The following is a 25816-nucleotide window of genomic DNA, read 5'->3' on the forward strand; positions in this document are numbered from 1 at the left end:
ACCGGAGGAATACAAAAAATAACCAACACCATGGGCGAAAGTCTCCGTTTGAAAGGAATTCGAATGCCAACAGAAACACATTTTATCAACCACTGATAAGAAAACCAGTAGGAAAAAGACAATTTCCTCAAAACAGATATAATGGCCAAAACAATGGGAATTCTTATCATTCACCCGGGAATTTATTAAGGAGGAATGGAACGACCTACATCGGCAGAAAGGCTAATCATTATTTTTTAGGAGGAGGCAAACCAAGCCAAGGCCAAAGGTATCCGAACAACCGATATCTACAAGGACAGAGGACAGGGCGGAAATAGTAGACCCCAAAGTTATTAACCTGTCAAATAGATCATTGAACGAAGCTGAAATAAACTTACTTTCAAAAGGATTAAAATTTACACCAACACCAAATGAAAGTAATCCTCAGGATTTAACTACAGACATTAAGGAATATACTAGAAAATTAAGACTAGCCGAATATTTCCATAGTGACGACGACGAGGAAAATATAACTGAAACAAGTCTTGTCAAAAACAAATCTAACTTTAATCCTAAAAAGGGAAGAAATGCTCTCCTAGATACAGTTTGTGATACTCTTGAGAGTCTATCAACTGAAGATAACACCCCTAAAAATAAAAGACAACATAATTTATTAAAATCAGAAGAAAATGCTATCAAATCGTTGCTCAATGATGATTCTATCGTAATCAAAGAGGCGGACAAAGGAGGAGCAGTAGTAGTTATGGACGCAGAGTACTACAAAAATAAAATACTGGAGATGCTTAACAACAACGAGTTTTATTGCGAAATAGCTGAGAACAATGATAAAAAAACCATTCAAAAAGTGAAACGATTACTTAAAGACCACCAGACTTCCTCCGATATAACAACCAAAGAAGCGGATTTTTTAACGGATTTTGATTTCCGGGAAAGTGTCTTTTATGGACTTCCTAAGATACATAAGTCTAAAACAATTACTAATGCCATCAAAATGCAAAATAATGCATATATTACTTGTATCAAACCGGACGATCTCAAATTTAGACCTATAGTGGGAGGACCTAACGCTCCAACACAACGACTGAGTCATCTTATGGATATATTACTAAAACCCTTATGCTCAGAAGTAAAAAGTTATGTTCGAGATGATCTTGATTTCCTGAGATATTTACCAGATAAAGTTAACCAAGATGCAAAGTTGGTCACTATGGATGTAACAAATTTGTATACAAACATAACCACAGATCTCGGTATCAATGCCCTCAAATACTGGATCAATAAATATCCACAAAATATCAACAGCCGTTTCAGCAGAGAGTTTATCCTAGAGGCAAGCAGTTTAGTCCTTAAAAACAACACATTCTCTTTCAACGGCAAACATTATTTGCAGCTTAAAGGAACGGCTATGGGGACTAAAATGGCCCCTACTTATGCCACCCTCACATTAGGGTACTTAGAAGAGAAAATGTATGAAAAAGCTAGACGGCAATTTAACCATCAAACCGCACAAAATATAAAAAATGGATGGAAAAGATATCTTGATGACTGTTTTATCATCTGGAACGAGAGCGACGCCAATTTAACAGTCTTTTTAGACATTGTAAATAATCTGGATCCAAACATCAACTTTACGCTAGATGAAAGTGCGATCTGTATTCCATTTTTGGATGTGCTCATTTCTAAATGCGGAGAAAATATAACCACCGACATGTATTACAAACCAACAGATACCCATCAGTACCTTCATTTCAGTTCTTGCCATCCGGGCCATACTAAACGCGCAATTCCTTACAACTTAGCAAGGCGAGTATGTACCATAGTTAGCAACAACGAAAAAAGAAATGAACGTTTACATGAATTGAAAGCAAGCCTGATAAAACAATGTTATCCAGTAGGAATCATAGACGATGGTATCAAAAAGGCATTAGCACTGAACAGGGAAAATCTTATTAATCCTCCTGAAAATAACACCTCTGATTTAAAGATATTACCACTCGTAACTACGCATAATCCGAATGATATTAATATTATTCCAGTCGTACGTCAACTTAACAACATTCTACAAACTGATGAAAAAATGTCCGAAGTGCTGAAAAAATATAACTTCATCAACAGTAAAAGACAAACCAGGAATCTCCGAAGGATACTTTGCAAGTCTTCTTTTCAACGTCAATCTTATTCTGTCAGCAAGTGTAACGATCCCCGCTGTGGAACTTGCCAATACATTAAAGTCGGGAAATCGTTCAAGTTCGGGGACAAGGACTTTATTGTTAATGCGAACATGTCTTGTGCCTCTAAAAATGTTATATACAACATTACGTGTAGCGGATGCAACGAATTCTATATAGGAGAAACTGGAACAACCCTACGCACCCGTATTCGTATACACAAACAACACGTCAATCAACCCGAGTACAGAAAAATTAAACTTAGTGAACATCTTGATATTTGTGGCCACGGACAATTTTCAGTTTTTCCGTTTTATAAACTTTATACTGACAATGCAATTGAACGAAGGGAAAAAGAAAAACATTTTATAAAGTCACTAAAACCTTCGTTAAATAGTTTGATATAGACTGTTTCATCGTCTCTGATTTTGTTTTACTGTATATAACGCTATATAACTTTATTCTATGATTGTTTCCTTCAATTAGCATTATGACGTCATAGTATTATTGTTGACGTTATCACTAGGTAACGTAATTACGTCATAGTTTTAACGACTGTAAAACGTCTGAAGATTTTTAACAATGAAAGCGCTTATGTTTTGCAGTTAGTGTTGCTTTTTTTCTTTTATTATATTTTTACCGGACACTGAGAAAATACTTTCGTGATTTGGATATATACTTACCAGTGACCGAGATGGCGACACGAAAAGAAAAAGAAAACGTAAACAAGAAGGAAACAAATGACTTTTTGTGTGAAATTTTGAAAAGGATTAATTTCATTGAGGAAAAGATGGAGGAATCAAATGTACTGATGAAGGAATTAATCAAGGTATGTGACAAAAGCTCTAGCCCTTTTGCAAGTGATGAAACGCATGTAAAATCCGTTATGACATCTAGCCTTGACGAGGAACAAATATTGTATCAATCTCCAACTGAAATCATTCAACGAGAAGTAAATGAGCTATCCTTGCAAAAAGAAGCTACCAAAATTAAACAGAAAATGAGGGCAGAATGGTGTAAAAAGTTGAATTCAAGAAAACAACTATATTGGAAACAAATTAACAATTCTAATGATGCTGAACAGTATGAAAAATGGCTAAATCAGGAAAATGCAACTCTTCCGCGGAAATATAGAATTACAAGCATTCGCGGAGAACCTGAAGAACAAACACAAATTAGAGTCAATGTTGCTGTAGAGAGAGTCAAAGGGGAAATAGAATTACTGCGTATGAGGTCAGGTATTTCTAAACAAAAGGTCGCAAACATTGACGAGCAAATGATAGTAGATTTAAAGACAAAAGCAACAGGCAGAGTCTTAGAAATTCTTCTGAGTATGTGGAAATTAGACTGTGAGAAAGAAGAAAAGAAGTCAGTGGACCGTTGGCGGTACAAAGAAATTTGGTTATTAGATTACGTAAGGAAATATGGCAATAGTTGCATAAAAGAAAACGCGCCGAAACAAGTCAAGAGAAATGAAAACACAAATAAACCAAAACCAACATATCAATCAAAACCCAGCAAACTAAGCTATGCTGAAATCACGTCTAAATCTCAAGATGCTCCTGAAGTGGTGGAAAATAATGCGCAAACTAGCTTGTTTCAACCGCAAATTGCCGATCCTAATAACCGGAGGAATACAAAAAATAACCAACACCATGGGCGAAAGTCTCCGTTTGAAAGGAATTCGAATGCCAACAGAAACACATTTTATCAACCACTGATAAGAAAACCAGTAGGAAAAAGACAATTTCCTCAAAACAGATATAATGGCCAAAACAATGGGAATTCTTATCATTCACCCGGGAATTTATTAAGGAGGAATGGAACGACCTACATCGGCAGAAAGGCTAATCATTATTTTTTAGGAGGAGGCAAACCAAGCCAAGGCCAAAGGTATCCGAACAACCGATATCTACAAGGACAGAGGACAGGGCGGAAATAGTAGACCCCAAAGTTATTAACCTGTCAAATAGATCATTGAACGAAGCTGAAATAAACTTACTTTCAAAAGGATTAAAATTTACACCAACACCAAATGAAAGTAATCCTCAGGATTTAACTACAGACATTAAGGAATATACTAGAAAATTAAGACTAGCCGAATATTTCCATAGTGACGACGACGAGGAAAATATAACTGAAACAAGTCTTGTCAAAAACAAATCTAACTTTAATCCTAAAAAGGGAAGAAATGCTCTCCTAGATACAGTTTGTGATACTCTTGAGAGTCTATCAACTGAAGATAACACCCCTAAAAATAAAAGACAACATAATTTATTAAAATCAGAAGAAAATGCTATCAAATCGTTGCTCAATGATGATTCTATCGTAATCAAAGAGGCGGACAAAGGAGGAGCAGTAGTAGTTATGGACGCAGAGTACTACAAAAATAAAATACTGGAGATGCTTAACAACAACGAGTTTTATTGCGAAATAGCTGAGAACAATGATAAAAAAACCATTCAAAAAGTGAAACGATTACTTAAAGACCACCAGACTTCCTCCGATATAACAACCAAAGAAGCGGATTTTTTAACGGATTTTGATTTCCGGGAAAGTGTCTTTTATGGACTTCCTAAGATACATAAGTCTAAAACAATTACTAATGCCATCAAAATGCAAAATAATGCATATATTACTTGTATCAAACCGGACGATCTCAAATTTAGACCTATAGTGGGAGGACCTAACGCTCCAACACAACGACTGAGTCATCTTATGGATATATTACTAAAACCCTTATGCTCAGAAGTAAAAAGTTATGTTCGAGATGATCTTGATTTCCTGAGATATTTACCAGATAAAGTTAACCAAGATGCAAAGTTGGTCACTATGGATGTAACAAATTTGTATACAAACATAACCACAGATCTCGGTATCAATGCCCTCAAATACTGGATCAATAAATATCCACAAAATATCAACAGCCGTTTCAGCAGAGAGTTTATCCTAGAGGCAAGCAGTTTAGTCCTTAAAAACAACACATTCTCTTTCAACGGCAAACATTATTTGCAGCTTAAAGGAACGGCTATGGGGACTAAAATGGCCCCTACTTATGCCACCCTCACATTAGGGTACTTAGAAGAGAAAATGTATGAAAAAGCTAGACGGCAATTTAACCATCAAACCGCACAAAATATAAAAAATGGATGGAAAAGATATCTTGATGACTGTTTTATCATCTGGAACGAGAGCGACGCCAATTTAACAGTCTTTTTAGACATTGTAAATAATCTGGATCCAAACATCAACTTTACGCTAGATGAAAGTGCGATCTGTATTCCATTTTTGGATGTGCTCATTTCTAAATGCGGAGAAAATATAACCACCGACATGTATTACAAACCAACAGATACCCATCAGTACCTTCATTTCAGTTCTTGCCATCCGGGCCATACTAAACGCGCAATTCCTTACAACTTAGCAAGGCGAGTATGTACCATAGTTAGCAACAACGAAAAAAGAAATGAACGTTTACATGAATTGAAAGCAAGCCTGATAAAACAATGTTATCCAGTAGGAATCATAGACGATGGTATCAAAAAGGCATTAGCACTGAACAGGGAAAATCTTATTAATCCTCCTGAAAATAACACCTCTGATTTAAAGATATTACCACTCGTAACTACGCATAATCCGAATGATATTAATATTATTCCAGTCGTACGTCAACTTAACAACATTCTACAAACTGATGAAAAAATGTCCGAAGTGCTGAAAAAATATAACTTCATCAACAGTAAAAGACAAACCAGGAATCTCCGAAGGATACTTTGCAAGTCTTCTTTTCAACGTCAATCTTATTCTGTCAGCAAGTGTAACGATCCCCGCTGTGGAACTTGCCAATACATTAAAGTCGGGAAATCGTTCAAGTTCGGGGACAAGGACTTTATTGTTAATGCGAACATGTCTTGTGCCTCTAAAAATGTTATATACAACATTACGTGTAGCGGATGCAACGAATTCTATATAGGAGAAACTGGAACAACCCTACGCACCCGTATTCGTATACACAAACAACACGTCAATCAACCCGAGTACAGAAAAATTAAACTTAGTGAACATCTTGATATTTGTGGCCACGGACAATTTTCAGTTTTTCCGTTTTATAAACTTTATACTGACAATGCAATTGAACGAAGGGAAAAAGAAAAACATTTTATAAAGTCACTAAAACCTTCGTTAAATAGTTTGATATAGACTGTTTCATCGTCTCTGATTTTGTTTTACTGTATATAACGCTATATAACTTTATTCTATGATTGTTTCCTTCAATTAGCATTATGACGTCATAGTATTATTGTTGACGTTATCACTAGGTAACGTAATTACGTCATAGTTTTAACGACTGTAAAACGTCTGAAGATTTTTAACAATGAAAGCGCTTATGTTTTGCAGTTAGTGTTGCTTTTTTTCTTTTATTATATATATATATATATATATATATATATATAATCAGGTTTAAATTCAATGACTATACAAGAGTCATTCTTTTTTTGCTCATTATATTATTATCTTGTGTCATGATGAACAATATATTATTTAAGTAAAAAGATATTTATAGGCATTTGGCATGATACAATGTCAGATATGAAAAAGAAACACAGAATTACATGCATTACAGAACACAATTTATGGAATAACTTTGCGGTTATTTAAAGCTAAATAGAGATATGTCCCCAGATTACACAAATCATTATAATTTTGGACACTTAATTGTATTGATTTATAAACAGAGGGTTTTTCCTAGTTATATTTCTTAATATATTTTAATCTGATTTCTTTATATTGATGACACTTTATGACAAAAGATTGCTGTTACACTTTTTGATCAAAGTTTGTAAAGGTTCACCTTTTAACTGCATTTTGAAAATCTTCCCAGCTATACTAAATAAATGTTTTGTGGAAGCTGGGACTGAAGGATTCTTTGACAATCTTTATCTTAGGATATATTAAGTGCAAAAATTGAAAAAATACATGTATCTTGTGTTTTCTATAAGTCCAAACTAATGTACTTAATAAACAACAGAGAGAGAGAGAGAGAGAGAGAGAGAGAGAGAGAGAGAGAGAGAGAGAGAGTAAAATGGGTTTTTAAATGGGTTATAATATTGGAAGTGTTTTTGATTTTCATCATGGATGGACAGTTTCAGCTTTTCATTTATTCATCACATTTCTTTTTAAAGTGAACATGCATAATTAAGCATAGTAATGCAAAGTAATGACATGTAATGCCAGCATTACACTAGATTTGGGAAAGTAATGAATTACATTACAATTACTTGTAATGCTAATTTTGTGGCATTACACATTACTAGCATTACTTTAAAATCATGTAATTCATTGCAATGCATAACCATTACATTTAGCATGACCCCAGGCCTGATATATATATATATATATATATATATATATATATATATATATATATATATATATATATATATATATATATATCAGGCCTGGATTATAAATTGCTTAAATAAAGGGCTAATCCCTTTTTTTAAGGGAGATGATTGCAAAACAGTGAAAATAGGGTGCAAGTCTTTAAAAATCTTCTTCTCAAGAACCACTGCACCAGAAATGCCAATATTTCTGTAAAAGCTTGTATATATAGTGAAGATTCTAAATTGCAAAAATCGTGACCCCCAGACCAAAACTTGGGCCCCAGGTGGGGTTCAAATTTTAACCAAGAAAAAACATAGGAAAAATGTTAAAAAATCTTCTTCTCAAGAACTTATGCACCAGAATTGCCAATATTTACATAAAAGCTAGCATATATTGTGAAAATAATAAATTGCAAAAATCGTGACCCCCGGACCAAAACTTGGGCCCCAGGTGGGGTTCAAAGTTTAACATAGAAATACATAGGAAAAATGTTTAAAAAATCTTCTACTTAAAAATCACTGCACCAGAAATGCCAATATTTACTTAAAAACTTGTATATATAGTGAAAATTCTAATTTGAAAAGATCGTGACCCCCGGAACAAAATTGGGGCCCCAGACGGGGTTCAAAGTTTAACATAGAAATACATAGGAACAATGTTTAAAAATATTCTTCTTAAGAACTACTGACCAGAAATGCCAATATTTACACAAAAGCTTGAACATATAGTGAAGATTATAAATTGTAAGAATCGTGACCCCCGGACTAAAACTGGGGCCTCAGGAGGGAAGTCAAAGTTAACATGTATAGGAAAATGTTTAAAAATCTTCTTCTCACGAACTACTACGCAACAGTTTGTGATATTACTATGCATACATCCTTGGCTATTGTAGATTCTAAATTGTTAAATTCGTGACCCCCGGACTAGTACTGGGGCAACAAGAGGGGTTCAAAGTTTAACATAGATATATATATGAAACATGTTTATAAATCTTCTAGAGAACTACAATGTTACAGTTTGTGAGATTATGCAACGATCCTCAAATAGTGAAAATTATAAATTGTAAAAGCTGTGACCCTCGGACCAACACTGGGGCCCCAAAAGGGTTTCAAAGTTTAACATAGAAGAATATAGGGAAAGTGTTTAAAATCATCTTCTCAGGAACTACAATGCAACAGTTTGTGGGATTACTATACAAGCATCCTCAAATTGTCAAGATTTTTTTTGTGTAAGCCGTGACCCCTAGACTAATACTGGGGACACAGAAGGGGTTTAAAGTTAACATAAAAATATATAGGGAACATGTTTGAAAATCTTCTTCTCAAGAACTTCAGTGCAACAGTTTGTGGGATTAATATGCAAGCATCCGTGGCTATTGTAGATTTTAAATTGGTAAAATCTAATACTGGGGCCCCAAGAGGGGTTCAAAGTTTAACATAGAAGTAAATAGGCAAAATGTTTAAAAATCTTTTTTCTCGAGAACTGCAGTGCTACAATTTGTGAGATTGATATGAATGCAACCTTGGATAAGGTAGATTAAATATTTTTAAAAAAGCGACCTCTGGACTAATACTGGTGACCCAAGACGGATTCAAATTTTAACGTAGAAGTATATATGGAAAATGTTTAAAAATCTTCTTTTCGAGAACTACGCTGCTTTAATTTGTCATATTACTACGTAAGCATCTTTAAATAGTGTAGATTCTAAATTATTAAATCCGTGACCCTCGATCTAATACTGGGGCCCCAGAAGAGGTTCAAAGTTTAACATAGAAAAATAAATGGAAAATGTTTTTTAAAAAAAAAAATCTTCTCGAGAATTACAATCCTACAGTTTGTGAGATTACTATGCAAGCATCCTCAAATAGTGTAGATTGAAAATTGTTAAAGCTAACCATAAACCCTGGACCAATACTGGGGCCCAAGAAAGGGTTTCAAAGTTTAAAATAGAAATAGCATATGATACCAAATTTAATGTTACAAGGAACTGTTGTTCAGGTGAGCAATGTGGCTTATGTGCCTCTTGTTAATATTCAATATTCAAATTAAAGCATCGATATCCCGTTAATTGTAGTCATTTATCATTATATTGTCATATTTCAATTATTTGTTGTTGGTATAGTAAAATACCATCATTCTATATTATTATTTTCCATTTTTTCATATAATGACTCAGTGTTATGCTTGATATTCGCAAAAAAAAAATACTTCCTAACAAACAATATATCAGATCAGTTTTAAAGTCGGATATAGTTAATATATCATAAATAACTTATTATCATGTTTTGGCCGCTAATTATAAATCTGCATAGTAGAGATTGTTGTAAAGGAAATTTGCAGTCCGAGAAGAACATTATATTAGAATAACTGCATCATGAATTTCATTTTAATTGATTGTCAGATTAGAAGATAATTTATGATTTTCCATTGTTAAACAGTGACCGTTAAAGAAATTATTGGTACTTTCGAAGAATTATCACGGAATGTACGTCCGGGTATGTATAAAAGTTTGTTATTTTTAAAAATGTAAGTAAAATGTAAATTTAATTAAGTATACAGATCTTAACCTATATATTGGAAGTCTTTTCCTGATAATTTTAGCGTAGCAAAAGTGTCAAAGTAATTGAAAAATAAAGTGAATGATGTATTGGTTCTTTTGCAACCTAAAAACGTTTTAAAATTATAATTAATGCTTTTGGGACTTGCGCAGATATTTATACCCCCCGCAAACAAAGTTTGGGGGGTATATAGGAATCACCTTGTCCGTCTGTCCGTCCGTCTGTCCGTCCGTCTGTCCGTCTGTCTGTCCGTCTGTCCGTCCGTCTGTCTGTGCAATCGTGTCCGGTCCATAACTTTCTTATGGGTAAAAAATTTGAAGTTCTTACCTTACACAAAGATTGCTTAAGACCTAAGGGTGTGTCATGACCTTGACCCAAGGTCATTCGGGCAAGGTCAAGGTCACTGGCAGAAAAAATGCAAAATTCGTGTCCGGTCCATATCTTTCTAACAGAGAAACATTGGAAGTTCTTACTTCACACAAAGATTGCTTATCACCTAAGGGTGTGTTATGACCTTGACCCAAGGTCATTTGGGAAAGGTCAAGGTCACTGGCAGAAAAAATGCGAAATTCGTGTCCGGTCCATATCTTTCTTATGGGGAAACATTGAAAGTTTTTACTTCACATAATGATTGCTTATGACCTAGCGGTGTGTCATGACCCTGACCCAAGGTCATTATGGCAAGGTCAAGGTCACTGGCAGAAAAAGTGCGAAATTTGTGTCCGGTCCATATCTTCCTGATGGAGAAGCATTTAATGTTCTTACCTCACGCAAAGATTGCTTTTGACCTAAGGGTGTGTCATGACCTTGACCCAATGTCATTTGGGAAAGGTCAAGGTCACTGGCAGAAAAAATGCAAATTTTGTGGCCGGTCCATAACATTGGAAGTTTTTACTTCACACAAAGATTGCTTATGACCTAAGGGTGTGTCATGACCTTGACCCAAGGTCAATCAAGGAAGTTCAAGGTCATTGTTTCAAAAATGCTTAATTCTGTCTGTGTCATGTCTTGTATTAATGGAAATAGTAGAAGCTAAAATTTGACACAAAACTTGTCTGTCTCAGGCCACATAAAACTATTTTTAGTCCCTCATCCCCGTCTCTCTCAAAATGGCCTGCCCCGATGAATTTTTTTTTGGGAAAAAAAAAATTGGTGGAAAAAATTAATTTAAAATGTTTTCAAATATTAAATTTTTCTTAGCGGGGGGTATCAATTGTGAGCTTGCTCACAGTACCTCTAGTTTGTTTCATAACAGCCAGTACAGTTGAATTCTGTAAAAAAGATAACCTAATTCTTTTGAAACGTACAAGTTGGATCTGCCTGATTACCCAAATCATTAGCCAAATTAAACTAAACATTTGGTGCCCAGCCAAGAAGTATGGCTTCATATCTAATTTGATCTTAAGGACAGTGATTCCGACATTCTTTTTTTTTACACAATACTTAAAAATGATTTTTTTTATAAAATTTGCTACTTTAAAGTTTAAGTTCGGTTTCAAATTCTTTTCTTTTTTTTTTTGACATACTTAAAACATAATGCATGCCCTTATTAATTGACGTTTATAAAATAAAGGGTTAGGTTTTTTTTATTATTTGTATTATATAACCTAAGATTGAAGCATTTAAAACATTAGAATAGAATTTAAACGCAAAAAACATTGACAGTATATGAAAGTGCTAGTTAAGTTTATTGATCAAAATGGCGGCCAGTATTGCCCATGAGCTGAAAAAAAATGTTTTAGCTCTTAGTGCACTTGATTCAACTTTCATTTTTCAATGATTTTCTTAACAACAATTATTTTAATAATTGAATGCTATAATTTTATATGCTTTCTATTGTATTTGTTATGTTTATGTTTGATAAGATATGTTGCATTTCTTTCCCAGGCATTGTAGAGGTCGTTGGCCATATTATGTAATTTCCCTTCAATGGTCACAATCCATGTCTATTTTCAGCCCAAATTTCAAGTCTAAAAACCTTCCAGTGACCTATTATGTAATTGTAAAAATTTCCATGGTGTAATTCTACACAATTAGATTTAATATCCAATCAAATTAAACGATATGGTCACGTATTTTGATATGGTGAGTATCTGACCAGTAAGAGTAGGGTCATTCTGTCTTCATCTCTGAAACTGTTAGCACGAGTAATGTTTTCATACAGTAAGTTTTAAAACGCAGTTTCTAGTTTTTTGTTGTATGTGATATCGCCAATCGCAGCTTCTCGGACCTTTCCGGCAAGCTCGGAAAAACAACTCAAATCTATTAACATCACCGGATGTTAGAATTTATACAAAATGGAGTGGTTGCCCATTAAAGTAAATATCGGCTAGACAGCCTTAAAAGTCGCTTCTGTGTTCTATTTTAGGTTAGGGTATATCGTTGACTTTAATGAAGTATAGCACATATATCAAGAGATCGGTGTGTTTATCCCGGAGAATGATATCTGTGGAAGTACAAACAGGGAGAAATTAGCTCGCGATATTATTTCTATTGGACAAAATTAAAGAGATGGTGTTGGAGTTAAGATAGTAAATTCTGGGGACATCAGGGATTTTGGAAGGACTTGTATTATTTAAGCCCGGATGGTGTCCATCTGCTGTGTACCCCTGCCGAGGAACCAGCCCATGAGGAAGTTTCGCTGCAGCATAGCAAACGTTTTGAGCCCAGTATAATTTTAGATCTTATGTGCTACCACTCTAGAATAATGATATTCAATAATATGTGAATATATATATTTTATTTACATTTGTTTTTTGCTTTAATCAAGGCAGTGAAGGGGCTGTGTATGTCTTAGCTCCCTGAAATTTAAATGTGTGATTCTTTTATGTTGATGAGCGTCACGTTCAAGTTCTCCCTTTCATTTGTAATTAAGCGTTTGGTTGGAACTTGATTAATTTTATGTTTGTTGGGTTTGCGTACTAAATAATGGTGAAGGAAAATTGGGTCTGTGTTACCCATATGGTCAATGGGACATGTTCCTTACAATTATGAATCTAATGTTAACAAGTAATTAAAAATCTATGTTGGGACAATCTAATTATATGAATGTTTGGATCTATGTACTTATATTGATGAAGGATCAATTGGTCTGTGTTACCCATATGGTCGGTGGGACATGTTCCTTACAATTATAAATTTAATGTTAACATGTACATGTATTTCAAAGTCTGTGTTAGTATTCGCTAAACTGACCAGGTCAAAATACCAAGTACAGTTGACTTTGAAAAAAAAAAATCTTGTGGGTTAGGCTATATATATATATATATATATATATATATATATATATATATATATATATATATATATATATATATTGGTGGGTGGGTGGGTGTGTGTGTGTGTGTGTGTGTGTGTGTGTGTGTGTGTGTGTGTGAAAGGAAGGAATTCATACTTAATATTCTTATATATTTAGCCATAATGCCACCGAAAAAGAAAGCCAGGAGGAACGATGTGGCAGGAGGACAAGTACCACCGCCAACACCACCAACTGATGTACAAATGGCGAAAAAAGGGCCAAAAAACATCGGTGAAAGTGTAGATCAACCTATAATGGTGAATTCTGTTGAGGTTATTGCACCAGTATTTGGGGAATCAAAACCGGTTGCTGCCACAATTCCTGCCTCTGCATTAGGAACATTACTGGATAATGTGTTCACAGGTGAGCCCCCAATTTATCTCAATTTATCTCAGAGTACTAGTATTATCTTTACATGCTCTAGTAGCCCTTAAATTCACTAATCAGATTGTGTGCCTCTTAGGGCATCAGTTTCTTCAAAACTAAAACTTAAAATTAGGAACAATGAATTTGTTGACTTAAACATTTATTGCCGACCTCAGGAGATGAAGCTACAACAAGCGGCTTCAAATAAAACTCCTATTACAATCCATCAATGGACAGATGCTTTTCTGATATTTACCCTGGAGAATGTACGATGAGTCGTTTAGAAAATTAAAAGAGACATCCCTCCTGCCGTGGGAGAGAGTGGTAACAGAGTTGCGACTAAAGGTAGCCTCTATGGGTTTAAATCACCTAACAAATTCCAAGCTTATAATGGTAAACGACAGCCCTTTCGGGTCAAACAGTGCTACAATTATAACAATGGGCAAAAATGTAACTCCCTACCTTATCAAATTGCCCAAGCCTGTAGTGCACCCGACCTCCGATTTCAGTGTACAAACATGTCATCCAAATCTATCACATCAAACAGGAATGGCGCTGGTTTTTCCAACTCTAGTGAACCCGTTAAGACTTCACGATGAATTATTAGGTTATGAGGCAGATGACTTGAAAGTGTTTGTGAATGGCTTTACATTTGGGTTTAGATTGTAGTCCCCTTCCGTTCACCCTCCTCATAATCATAAGTCTACATATGAGCAGCCAGAAGATATTGAAGATTACATTTATACGGGCTCGGGACTCAGTAAATTCTAATAAACCTAGGGAATGCTCTCAGGCTCATTATGATTCAATTGACACAGTACTCAGTTTGGTTCGTCAATATGGGATGGGTTCTCTTTTGGCTAAAACAGATATATAAAGGATGCCTTAAGAATAACCTCAGTGAACCCAAAGGATTATCATCTTTTAGAGTTTACTTGGGAAGGCCAATTCATCTACGAACAATGTTTGCCAATGGGGGCAAGTAGCTCCTGTCAAATATTTGAGAAGTTAAGTACAGCTCTTCAATGGGTCATGTTAAACAAGCAAGAAGCAGATGGTATGCCTCATATGTTTGATGATTTCTTTTTTTTTATTGGGCCTTCTCAGTCTGACAAATGTAAAAATGATTTGATGAATTTCTTGGCTTTGATTATGTAGAAGGATTAATATTCCAATAAATGCTAAGATTACTTTCTGGGCAGTAACATGCATCTTCATTTATGGTATTGAGGTTGATTCTATAGATATGATGAGTCGGCTGCCACCAGACAAATTAGACAAATGTAGGACTCTGGTATATCAGTTTAGTGGGCGTAAAAAAGTTACTTTGCAGCAGCTTCAGTCTTTAATTGAAGTCTTAAGAGCATGTCTACGAGAAAACCATGCAAAAGGTGGCGGGAGCAATGTTCTCTCATCAACTTCATATTTTGTGTGTAATAGTGTGCATCTATATAGAAATAATTTGCAACAAAAATTTTTTGATGTGGTCAGTCTTAACTTGGTTCTGCAACACTGTTACTAAAAATAGCATTTTGACCCTTTTAAGAATAAAATTTTGCATAATTCATCAAATTATTGTTAAGAATTCTGAGTTTAGTTTAAATATAAATTCAAAAAGTCATTTAGAGTTAGCACTAACGAGATACATTTGTGTAAATCATTTTGTGAGAATTCCCAAACATTCTTTCTGTTAAGTTCAGATAATTAAATAACATCCCAAATAACAATCCGATAAAAACAAATTATGATGTACTAGTATTTATTAATATTTGGGATAGCTTTTTTATAGTTTATGTTTATATTTATATGCGGTTTTTGTAGGTTGAGATCCCCGGGGGAAAGGGTAACCTAACACCTCCTTTTTTCCTTTAAAACTATATTTTAATTTTAAGAAAAGGTACAAACTTTAATTTTTTCAAAAAAGGAGATAAACTGCTAATAGAGAAATAGGGAGTAGAGCTCTTTATTTATTTCATTTGTACTCAGTGTTACATTCTCAAGAACTAAAAAAAACCCTGGCCCCCTCCCCGTCATTAATAATTATAACTTGGAAAAAAGTCTGATTCATAAAAAAATATTTAAAAAGAAGGATCGAAGAAATGAACTATAAGCTTACATTCTAAATTCTTCCATCGAGCGGATCAAAACTTGCAATGATACTGCGTACAGGTATAGTTATATTTGATAAAAGCGATTTAATTATGATTTTAAAATTTAAATGCGAATCACAAGAAATTCAAACAGTCAAAATTAATGCTTATAGGAGTCTAACCTTAACATCTGCAGGGTGGTTTATAGATGGCCAGTGAAATATACACGTACAGAAATGTGATGTCTATTGCAACAGACTCCGATGATAACGATGAAAAATTGCACGAGGCATTCATAGTGAATTCCGAATGATTTCAACATAGAAAGAATAATCTTACCATGACCAGGCTACGCTCGGGTCAAACCGGGTCCGTAGGACATCTGTGATTTTAACGATATAACACTCTATCCAATTTCAACATACCCCATTATAAATCAAATTTTGTAAGAAATCAGTACTCGTTATTGTGGATTTTTTCGAGTAAAATATGATAATCTGTGAATGAGATTTTCTTGGAAAATTTCCCATTCATCTATTTTAATTGCACTTGTATATTTTGTATATCTTGTATATACTTGTTTGTATATTTTGACTAAAAGTCGTCCAAATGTGCTGCTTAAATATTTGGGGACAGAAAATAGCAGTTTATAGACTACATACAAATCTCCATCAAACTTCAATATGTGATATAGTGAATGACAATAACAAAACGGGGCAAATTTTGTGCAATTAAAATCATTCAGTATCATTATATATATTGTCAACACTCACAGCATTTCTCAATACTTTGCCCGAACTTGAACTTGTATAGCTTTGTCAACATTCTGACTAGTTTACCTTCTCTACAGAAAAGCGCAACAGGGGAGACAATTCTTACAGTAGTAATGAAATGCAAATGTTATGAATAAGAATTCTTTGAGAAACAATGATAACAATTAATTTTTTTTAATTAATTAATTACAAATATTGACTTCGGTGGATTAAAATCGCTTGTAAAGTAAAATTTTAAAAACCAACAAATTTTTATTTTATTTGAAAGTGGGATGTTTTTGTTAATTTATTACTTTTTAGTCCTTGAGAGTCCAAAGATGGATATTTGTAACAATACATCAGACATTTTCTTATTAACTCAAATTAAAAAAAAATAATGCGTCATTTTCTGAGAAAATCTTTCTGAAAAATTGACAAGAATGTATCATTATCATTTCTTGGCATCCTGCCAACATTTACACCTTTGGGACATGGTGTAAATAGAAATATGAAAAACAAATATGCAACGATTAAAGGTTTGCACTTCCTCTTTAAGAATATAGTCTTATTTTTTTCAAACATTGTTTATACATTTTGTAATTAATTACTGAATTTGACAATGTTTCTCTTAACTTTTCTGGATTTTAGAGGCTAATTAACCAGAATGCAATTCTGGTCGTTACTATAAATAGAAACATCCAGTGCAAAAACAAACATCATATATCTGACTCTAGATGGGTATCCTTTAAATCTATGATAAAATTCTGTTCATTCTTGAGACTTGCTGCCACAGCTTTTTTCTATATTTGCATGGTTTTCTCGTAGACATGCTCTTAAATTTTGCTTGTTTGTTAGTAGTTCCTGGTAGGGCATTTTTACGTCGTCTGATTGACTTGACTATACATGTAAGTGTGAAAAAACCTTATTATCGGATAAAATTTAATAATGAGGTATGAGCTGACCTAGCCATTTGGCTAGACTTTCCTTAAAATTTCAATGGAAAATCAGTTCTTCTTCCAGAGGAATTCGAATCTTCAGATGTCAAACGACTTTTTACAGATGCTTCTGGTTTGTTTGGATTTGCTGCTGTGTTTGGATCAAATAGTTTGCTGATGAGTGGACACAAACTCTTCTACCTTTGCAAATTGCTGTAAAATAATTTTTTTCCAATTGTTTTGGCTTTGAAAATTTGGGGTTTAGAGATGGCATATAGAAAAATCTTATTTATGTCTGATAAAATGGCAGTGCACCTTGGATGGCACAATGGAATTGCCAAGTGTCATTATGCAATTCACATTTGGTGGCATATTTTATTTTAGAGGTGCCATTTTTTTGCTGGTTTTGTATATATTGTATATCATTTTAAAATATATATTGTTTTTCTGTTTTAAGGGGATCAGCATATTGGCAAGTTATTTAACATTTTGTGAGAACAGTTTTGGGGTCTGATCCTCTACTATGTTGTTGGGTTATAAGCGAGTTACAGAGTTTATGTTTGCTTAAATTGGTTAATTTAGATATTGAATCTCAAATTTCGAATCTTGAATCTTGTATGTCGAATCTCGTATTTTGAATCTCGAATCTCGAATGATTCTTCTCGGCTTTCGTAAGTATCTGTAGTATGCAAACAGTGTGCAATGAATATGCCTTCTATATTACCAAGACAAACATGTAACGTATTTTTCATTCCAAGTTGCTTACATGAATGATTGATTTTTATTGAATCTTTGACAACAACCTAATTGCACTCCCCGGTGTCAATTGTTTTCCTGTGCCTTACAATGTAGTTGCTGATGAGGGAACAATAATCTTGCTATTCTTTTTGTAGCTAGTATTAAGGCACAAACGTGTGCATAAGCATACATAGTTATCATTTCGCATATTTTATCATTTGTATATTTTAATTCTATGTATATGTTTATGTGCAAAATTTACTGCAGTTTATTTCTGTGTCGGGGAGGGTGGGTACAACAAACTCGTCTTAATAAACAGAACATTGATCATTCATTGTTTTCACTTTTTGCCAGATAACTATGAGGGTGACAAAAAGGAGAAAGAAATAAGAATAGTGCTTATTGGAAAAACAGGATCAGGAAAAAGCGCTACGGGAAATACCATCCTTGGCAAAAAGGGGTTCGTTTCCTCCACTTCTGGTTCGTCTTTAACAAGAATGTGTTCACAGAGATATGCTTATCGTTTTGGATGCAAGGTTGTTATTGTTGATACACCTGGTTTATTTGACACAAACCAAAGTCATGAAGAAATTCAACAAGAAATTTTCAAATGTGTCGGAATCACATCACCTGGCCCTCATGCTTTCATTTTAGTTCTTAGTCTTACAAGGTACACCGAGGAAGAAAAGAAAACTGTAGAGCATTTGGTAAAGTACTTCGGAGACAAAATTTACAGTTATTTTATTGTGCTTTTCACAAGAAAAGATGATCTTGATGATGAAGGAAAGAATCTCTCAGATCATATTAAAACCGTTCCGGACGAACTTCAACTGTTTCTTAGGAAATGTGGCGGGAGAGTTATTGCATTTAATAACAAGCTTAAGGGAAAAGAGCAAGATGCGCAAGTATGGGCGTTATTGTCAATGATTTCAGAAAACATAAAAAACAATAGAGGCAATTGCTACACCAATGAAATGTATAATGAAGCTGAAGCGCTTATCCAGGAAAGAGAAAAAGAAATCATACAGAAAGCAAAGATAAAACAAAAACAAAAGCAACAAGAAATTGAAGAAATTTTAGCTAAAAAGTTCGGTGAAAAAACTGATAAACTTAATGAAACGCAAAGGGAGCTTGAAGAAAAAATAAGGGCAATTTCCGAGCAGGAAAAATCAGAAAAAGGTATGGATACTAAAATAAAAGGTTCTGAGAAACAGATGCAAACAAGACCATCAATGGGGATGGAAAGAGATGAATTAAAACAAAAGCTGGATGAATTGTTGAAGAGCAAAATGGATTTAGTAAAGAATAAAGAAAAAGAAAGAAGGGAAATGGAACGCGACGCACACGAGAAATTTAAGATGCAAGAAAGAAATGCTCGTAATGTAGTTCGAGACGAAGTTGAACAAAAGAAGGGTTTCTTTTCTAGGGCTTGGAGTCGTCTTAAATCTTATTTTTTGTAGGAAGCAATCGTTGCGCAAAAAGAACTCACCTGTTAATATAATCTTCACTGCCATTAGCCTTTAATCCACCACAGGAAGCCGTTCATCGAGAAACGTTTTTGCGTTGTATGTTGGTTTTCAAGAAGCTTAAAGCGGTTAATGTGACAAAAAATTAATTACGACTTTATTAAACTTTTAAGATGTATTATACAAATGTGAGGTGCATAAAGATATCATTCTCACCTCTCAATGGCATGGCAAACGTTGCAATATTCGATCTTTTCCATTCGTATTCTATAAATATTCATTTGTATTGTATAATTTTCTAATTGTAATGTATAATTTTCCATTTGTATTCTATAATTTTCCATTTGTATTCTATAACTTTACATTTGTTTTCTATACCTTTCATTTGTGTTCTATAATTTTCCAGGTGTATTGTATAAATATTCATTTGTATTCTATAGTTTTCCATTTGTATTGTATAATTTTCCATTTGTATTCTATACTGTAAACGTACTACATTTGGCGATGTATTCTATTTAGCGCTTTTGGCGGAATGCGACCCTCCGCTAAATCAAGTACATCGCTAAATGCCATACATCTATGTATAAGAAAAAGTCAAATTAAATAATACGCTAATTCAAATCCACGCAAACTTGTTCGAAAACTAATGTCTGCCAAATATCGTACACGCCAAACACAATACGTTTACAGTAATTTTCCATTTGTATTGAATAATTTTTTTTCCTATGTTATTTAAAGCCAAGACAACTGCACTTAGTTTTTTGATGTTAAGAAAAACAGATATATAGAAATGAACACATGTCATTTATTGAAGTAAATGATGAAAATAAATATATACACCACCAAGGGGATCAACATAGACTAGAAAACAACTGACTACTGTGTAAAGTCTTTGACAGTACATTATGCAATATGCTGACCCCCAGATAGATACAAACATCAAAAAGGGGGAAAATAACAAGATACACGCAATAACAAGCTTCATAGTATACCAATCCATGAAAATAGAGATAAAGTGAAAATTATAATTATGGCGGAAGAAAGGGGTGGATGGAGGGTTTTCCCCAAATATCTTCTAAACATAAAGCGTGGCGTACTCCTGTAGTAAGTAAATCAAGAATGGTCACGTGATATTGAGGAGCCACGCTGATAGGTTCAATCATTATCTTACCCCGATCGTATTCAAGATAGAATCTCGCAGCACAGTTAAGGCTGTCAATAAATTCCGTTCAGACAAAAAGTACGGGAAATGAGCATTATGACATCAAAGTATATCACAAACCTCAAAATTACTTATTTACTCATTAGCAAAATTAATTTATGCTAATCTTTTATTGAAAACAACAAATGCTATTACTTACAATTTTGATGTCCGTTATATCGTACACACTGGAAAATAAGCGAGATGTTCTCGCTGTACTACAAAATACGACGTCATATGCTTCAAAATGACGCAATAAGTTAAGTCATTGAAGGCTATCATGCAGTTTTTTAGCGAAGAAAAATAAATGTCATAGATTACCGGAAAATTATAAATGAATATTTTGTTTAAAATTATATTTAGTCGAATGCTCCCTATATAGTCTTATTTTCATTTTGGTATAAATATGCATCGTATAAAGAGGCAACCTCGGTTTTGTGTAAAATATTGCAAGGGCATACACTTAACTAATCCTGACAAATCTTTACGTGTGAATTTGAAATGTGCTGTGTAACTTACAAATTTCTACGATCCTTTTAAAATCTTACAAATTAAATTTCTTTTAATGAAATTAGCCTTGTGACCTTCAAAATTATTCAACATATGCATCATAAATTAGGGTTTCTACTAACAAATAATCTTATCTAACAAAGTTTGCAATGTTTTTTAAATCTACGATGTAACATCAAGTTATTTTATAATTCAGTTCTGAATTTTGACATGATTATGCCCTTGCAATATTGAATTTTTAAATTGACCTCAAAACCACAAATACATCTGCTTGTACCATGCGACTGCCATATCACGTGACCACTATGAGTTAAAATATTGTGCTCTTTTATATATATTTAAGAAATATATTGCATTTGAGTGAATGTTCTTGATTTTAAAAAAGACGTGCCAGTTGAACTAAAGTATACGTGTTTTCATCAAAAAAATTTGCCGATATTTTTATTAGCCGCCTTAACTGTACTGAGCTTGGTCCACAGATAACACCAGTTAATTACCTGTAATTAAATGTAAACAAATATCATATGTTTTAAAAACAAGAAGAATCAAAGTACTGAAGTACTGACGGGAGTTGATTTTATCGATTATCATTAATTATAAAATCAACGATATGTTCTTTTGCATGACAAGTAGTTTCTAATCTGTATTTAAATTACACACATTTTTTTAATATGAATTCTCGAACTTTTCCGACAAGAAGTAAAGTAAACGAGTAAACCCCACATAAATCATGTTGTGTAATATTTAAAGATAGAATTAATTCCATCAAACTATGTATCAGTAATCGAAATATTTCTAAAAACTGTACACATGTCTGGATCCAAGCAATATTAACCCTCTAGTCTCGTTTAATCAGACGCTCAGCTGTCTATGTTAATCTCCGACTACCAAGAGAGACTCTTTACGGATACAGCCGAGCGTATGGTTGAACGAGACTAAATTAAACTCAGGCGTAGGAATACATACGACTACAAAAAATATCTAAATTGTTCGTACTATTCAAAACCTGACTATTATCAAGGTATTTGTAAATACGTTTCCTTGAAAATTAATGGTTCCGCATACAGTACACCAAATTTATCTGTTATTTTAAGATCTAAGTCTTGTAAGCGGTGTTGATTTGTGCTAAGGTCCAAACACTGTTTCACTTTCGGTTTGCCAGAGTAACTGTATAGGAGAGTTGATTAAAATCAACTCCCAAAAACACATGTCAAAATGGAAAATTATAGAATACAAATGGGAAATTATACAATACAAATGAATATTTATACAATGCAAATGGAAAATTGTGGAATACAAATGGAAAATTATAGAATACAAATAGAAAATCATACAACTCAAATGAATATTTATACGATAAAAATGGAAAAGATCCAATATTGCAACGTTTAACATGATATACCTCTCGAACTTTTTTTAAACTTTATTGCAGCATAGATTGACATTACGTAGACGTAGATGCATTGTCACCATCAAGACAGCAAAGACATACGTTTTATAAGTGTAGTCTTTGAAGATTTTTCTATGACCTTAATAATATAAAAGAAATGAATTCAAATTGATATCTTCCTACATGTATATTATACGATGTACAGTTACTTTACTAAGCTGTTAAACTTCAAATAGGGTTGTTTTTTTTTTAAGAAAAAGCGTAAAATATACCTATTTATATTATGCTCGCATAACAAAGGTAGAAATCAAATTCATTTCTTTTTATTCAATTTTTCACATGTGCATTAAGAAAAACCGACTATTTAAAACATTGACGTTTATTTGTACATTTGAATGTAACGTCATGAAGATTATATGTTCTCATATCAGCCGTATTATGACGTAGGCTTGCAATTTATATTATTCGATATACATGTAGAATAGATGAATTTGTTTAGCCGGTCAAATAAGGCGTAATAAATAGAAGTAAATAACATCCAAGATATTGGAGGTCTCTACGCAGTTTTTCATTACATAAATAATTGATTCATAACATTATGATAAGTGTTAGTGGTGTCGTTTTAAGATGTGACTAAAAAAACCTTATTTTACATGTATGTTCTTCCATAAACATTTAGTAAAAATTCCAATCCCACCCTATACTAGTTTATGATTATGACTTTCACGTCTTTTGACGACCAGTCGATATTTTAATTTTTTTTTTCGCTAATAAATATTCCATTTTTTTAAATTTCTTTCGAAAATGTTATTGATTAAAATGCACACGGCTTAAGATATTTTGAGTGATGTATTTTCTTGCTTTAATTAATGTTTCACAGTTACGGAATTTATTTTTCGTCTTTTATATTTCAAATAAATGTTTATCGTATTGTATTTATTTTTACCTATGCGTGCAACTTTGAAGTCGAATTAAGTCCAACACGATAAATATAAACAACTGACTGATCGCAGTGCACATGTCGACGTGACGTCATACTGTAAATTTTGACGCATATTTTGTGTAGAGAGGGGCAAATTAATCAATTTTTTAACATGGAAAATTGCATTTTATAAATGAGCAGAGCATAATCTTAAAACAATTATTATACCATAAAATCCTATCTATTATGCTTGTTTTGATTCGGCATGTGATTGTTTTAGAGCATGTATTATTATTTTTTCTTGAGTGTTTAATGTTCAAGTTCGATATGCTTGACATCGGGAAGCCTATCTAAACCGCTTTCACAAGGGCATCTTCAAAACAGATCATTAAGATATTTTGGATATAAATTAAGGGAACGTTTAATTTATTAAAATGTGCTGCTGTTTCGATGAAATCTATAGAATGAATTAATAAATATGTAAAATTTTAAGCGAAGGTCTTATAAATTCCAACCGGAGCTCATTTCTCTGATATTTATTTTAATAAACGATGAACTCTGAACAAAGCAGCCGCACTTTTCAGAACCTACCAGAAAAGAATTTAATTATCATTTAAATTTTCAATGCAAATAAGAGTATACCCTTGTAATATTGAAATTTGTTTATGACCTCCATTTGGGAGAATTATCAACACATGTCACGTGACTATCAATCACGAGGACCAAGTGTCTTACAAAGTAGCATTTACTATGCTGTTTCATTCAATATCACATTTATATCATGACAAAATAATTTTACATAAATATTTTGTAATAATAGATGCATCGGCCATAATTTTATTAAAAAAAAATTTTTTGACAGAAATGTTGAATTATCTTAGTATTTAAACCTAAATAGCAATGATAAAATAAACAAGTTTCCAAATTCAACAATGTAATTCGCTTTATATCGCCAAAATGTGTAACCCGGGCTCGCTACCCATTTTAGTCACCTGAAAAATGAAAATGTGTAATAAATATTGAAAAACTTATTCTGTGATAATAAAAATTTCAGCGAAGACAAAACAAGTTGTAATAAAGTATTCCTGCAAATTTCGTGCAGAACTAATGAGTATTTTTAAAGAAATCAACAAAAACCAGGTTATCAGTTTCGAAAATCCCGGCCCGGCCCGGGTTTCGCTACCCATTTTAGTCACACTCCATTTATTAAACAACCCGTTATAACGCCATATTCAACCCGCGTAATTAACACCTATCACACTGACACTCTGTCGAGTCGGTGTACCTGCTTTTTTCACACCTTCTGTCAATTATACGGGTGTCTCTGTCCTCTGGCTATATGCCGGTTTTGTGAGGGTATATTTCACACGTTTGTTAAAGATCGGCCGACAAAAAACGGCCGGTGTCCGGTATTCAGGGGGTGCCGGTTTTCTAAGGGTTTATATATAAGAAATAAAGAGAGAGCTGGCCGGGACTTTTTAAATCGGCCGATATTGAGGGGGTGCTGGTTTTCAGGGGTGCCGGTTTTGAGAAGTTTCACTGTAGTATGCAAAACGTCAGTCAGCATGCGATCCAGTGGAAGATTGTATTTGCTAACAAGGTCGTTGTATCGACCATAAAACTTACAAAATATTATTTCAAACGAGACTGATGATAGTCCTGTTTTATCAACTTGTTTGTCAGAAGCTTGCCTCTCCTCAATAACTGTTCATACGAAGAGCATGCCCTTGCGTAACGAATTAACTGAGAAATAGATCTGTCTTGACTTTGTTTGAGATACTTTCAGCAGTTATTTACATGACAAAGAATTGTGAGCCCTGTATCTTGCTTATAGCTTTACGACTGGCTCTCAAATTTCATATGGTCGTTGAAAATGCATTCTTTAAGCATTGTGCATAATAAAAAGAGAAAAATAAGATTTGACAAAAATCGTTACCATGCCCCTTTAAGCTTCCTCTTGATATAATACATCTTTCTTCTTGTATATGCTCAATTTATTTCGAGTAAAGATTATATGTTACTTTGCTCATATCTTTC

At 33.5% G+C, this 25816-nt stretch overlaps 1 protein-coding gene across 1 annotated transcript in view; it reads left to right on the top strand.

Annotated features, from left to right (window-relative positions):
- LOC105328175 (GTPase IMAP family member 4) overlaps nt 1-22700 on the top strand; it is a 35160-nt gene extending 12460 nt beyond the window's left edge. The window contains exons 2-4 of the mRNA XM_066081138.1: nt 9992-10048; nt 13527-13772; nt 18645-22700. Coding sequence (XP_065937210.1) covers nt 13532-13772; nt 18645-19750 — 1347 coding nt within the window. The 5' untranslated portion in view covers nt 9992-10048; nt 13527-13531 and the 3' untranslated portion in view covers nt 19751-22700. The remainder of the gene's footprint in view (nt 1-9991; nt 10049-13526; nt 13773-18644) is intronic.
- The last annotated feature ends 3116 nt before the right edge of the window (nt 22701-25816 follow it).

This window comes from Magallana gigas, chromosome 4 (genome assembly GCF_963853765.1).
Source record: "Magallana gigas chromosome 4, xbMagGiga1.1, whole genome shotgun sequence".
Taxonomy (NCBI): Eukaryota; Metazoa; Mollusca; class Bivalvia; order Ostreida; family Ostreidae; genus Magallana; species Magallana gigas.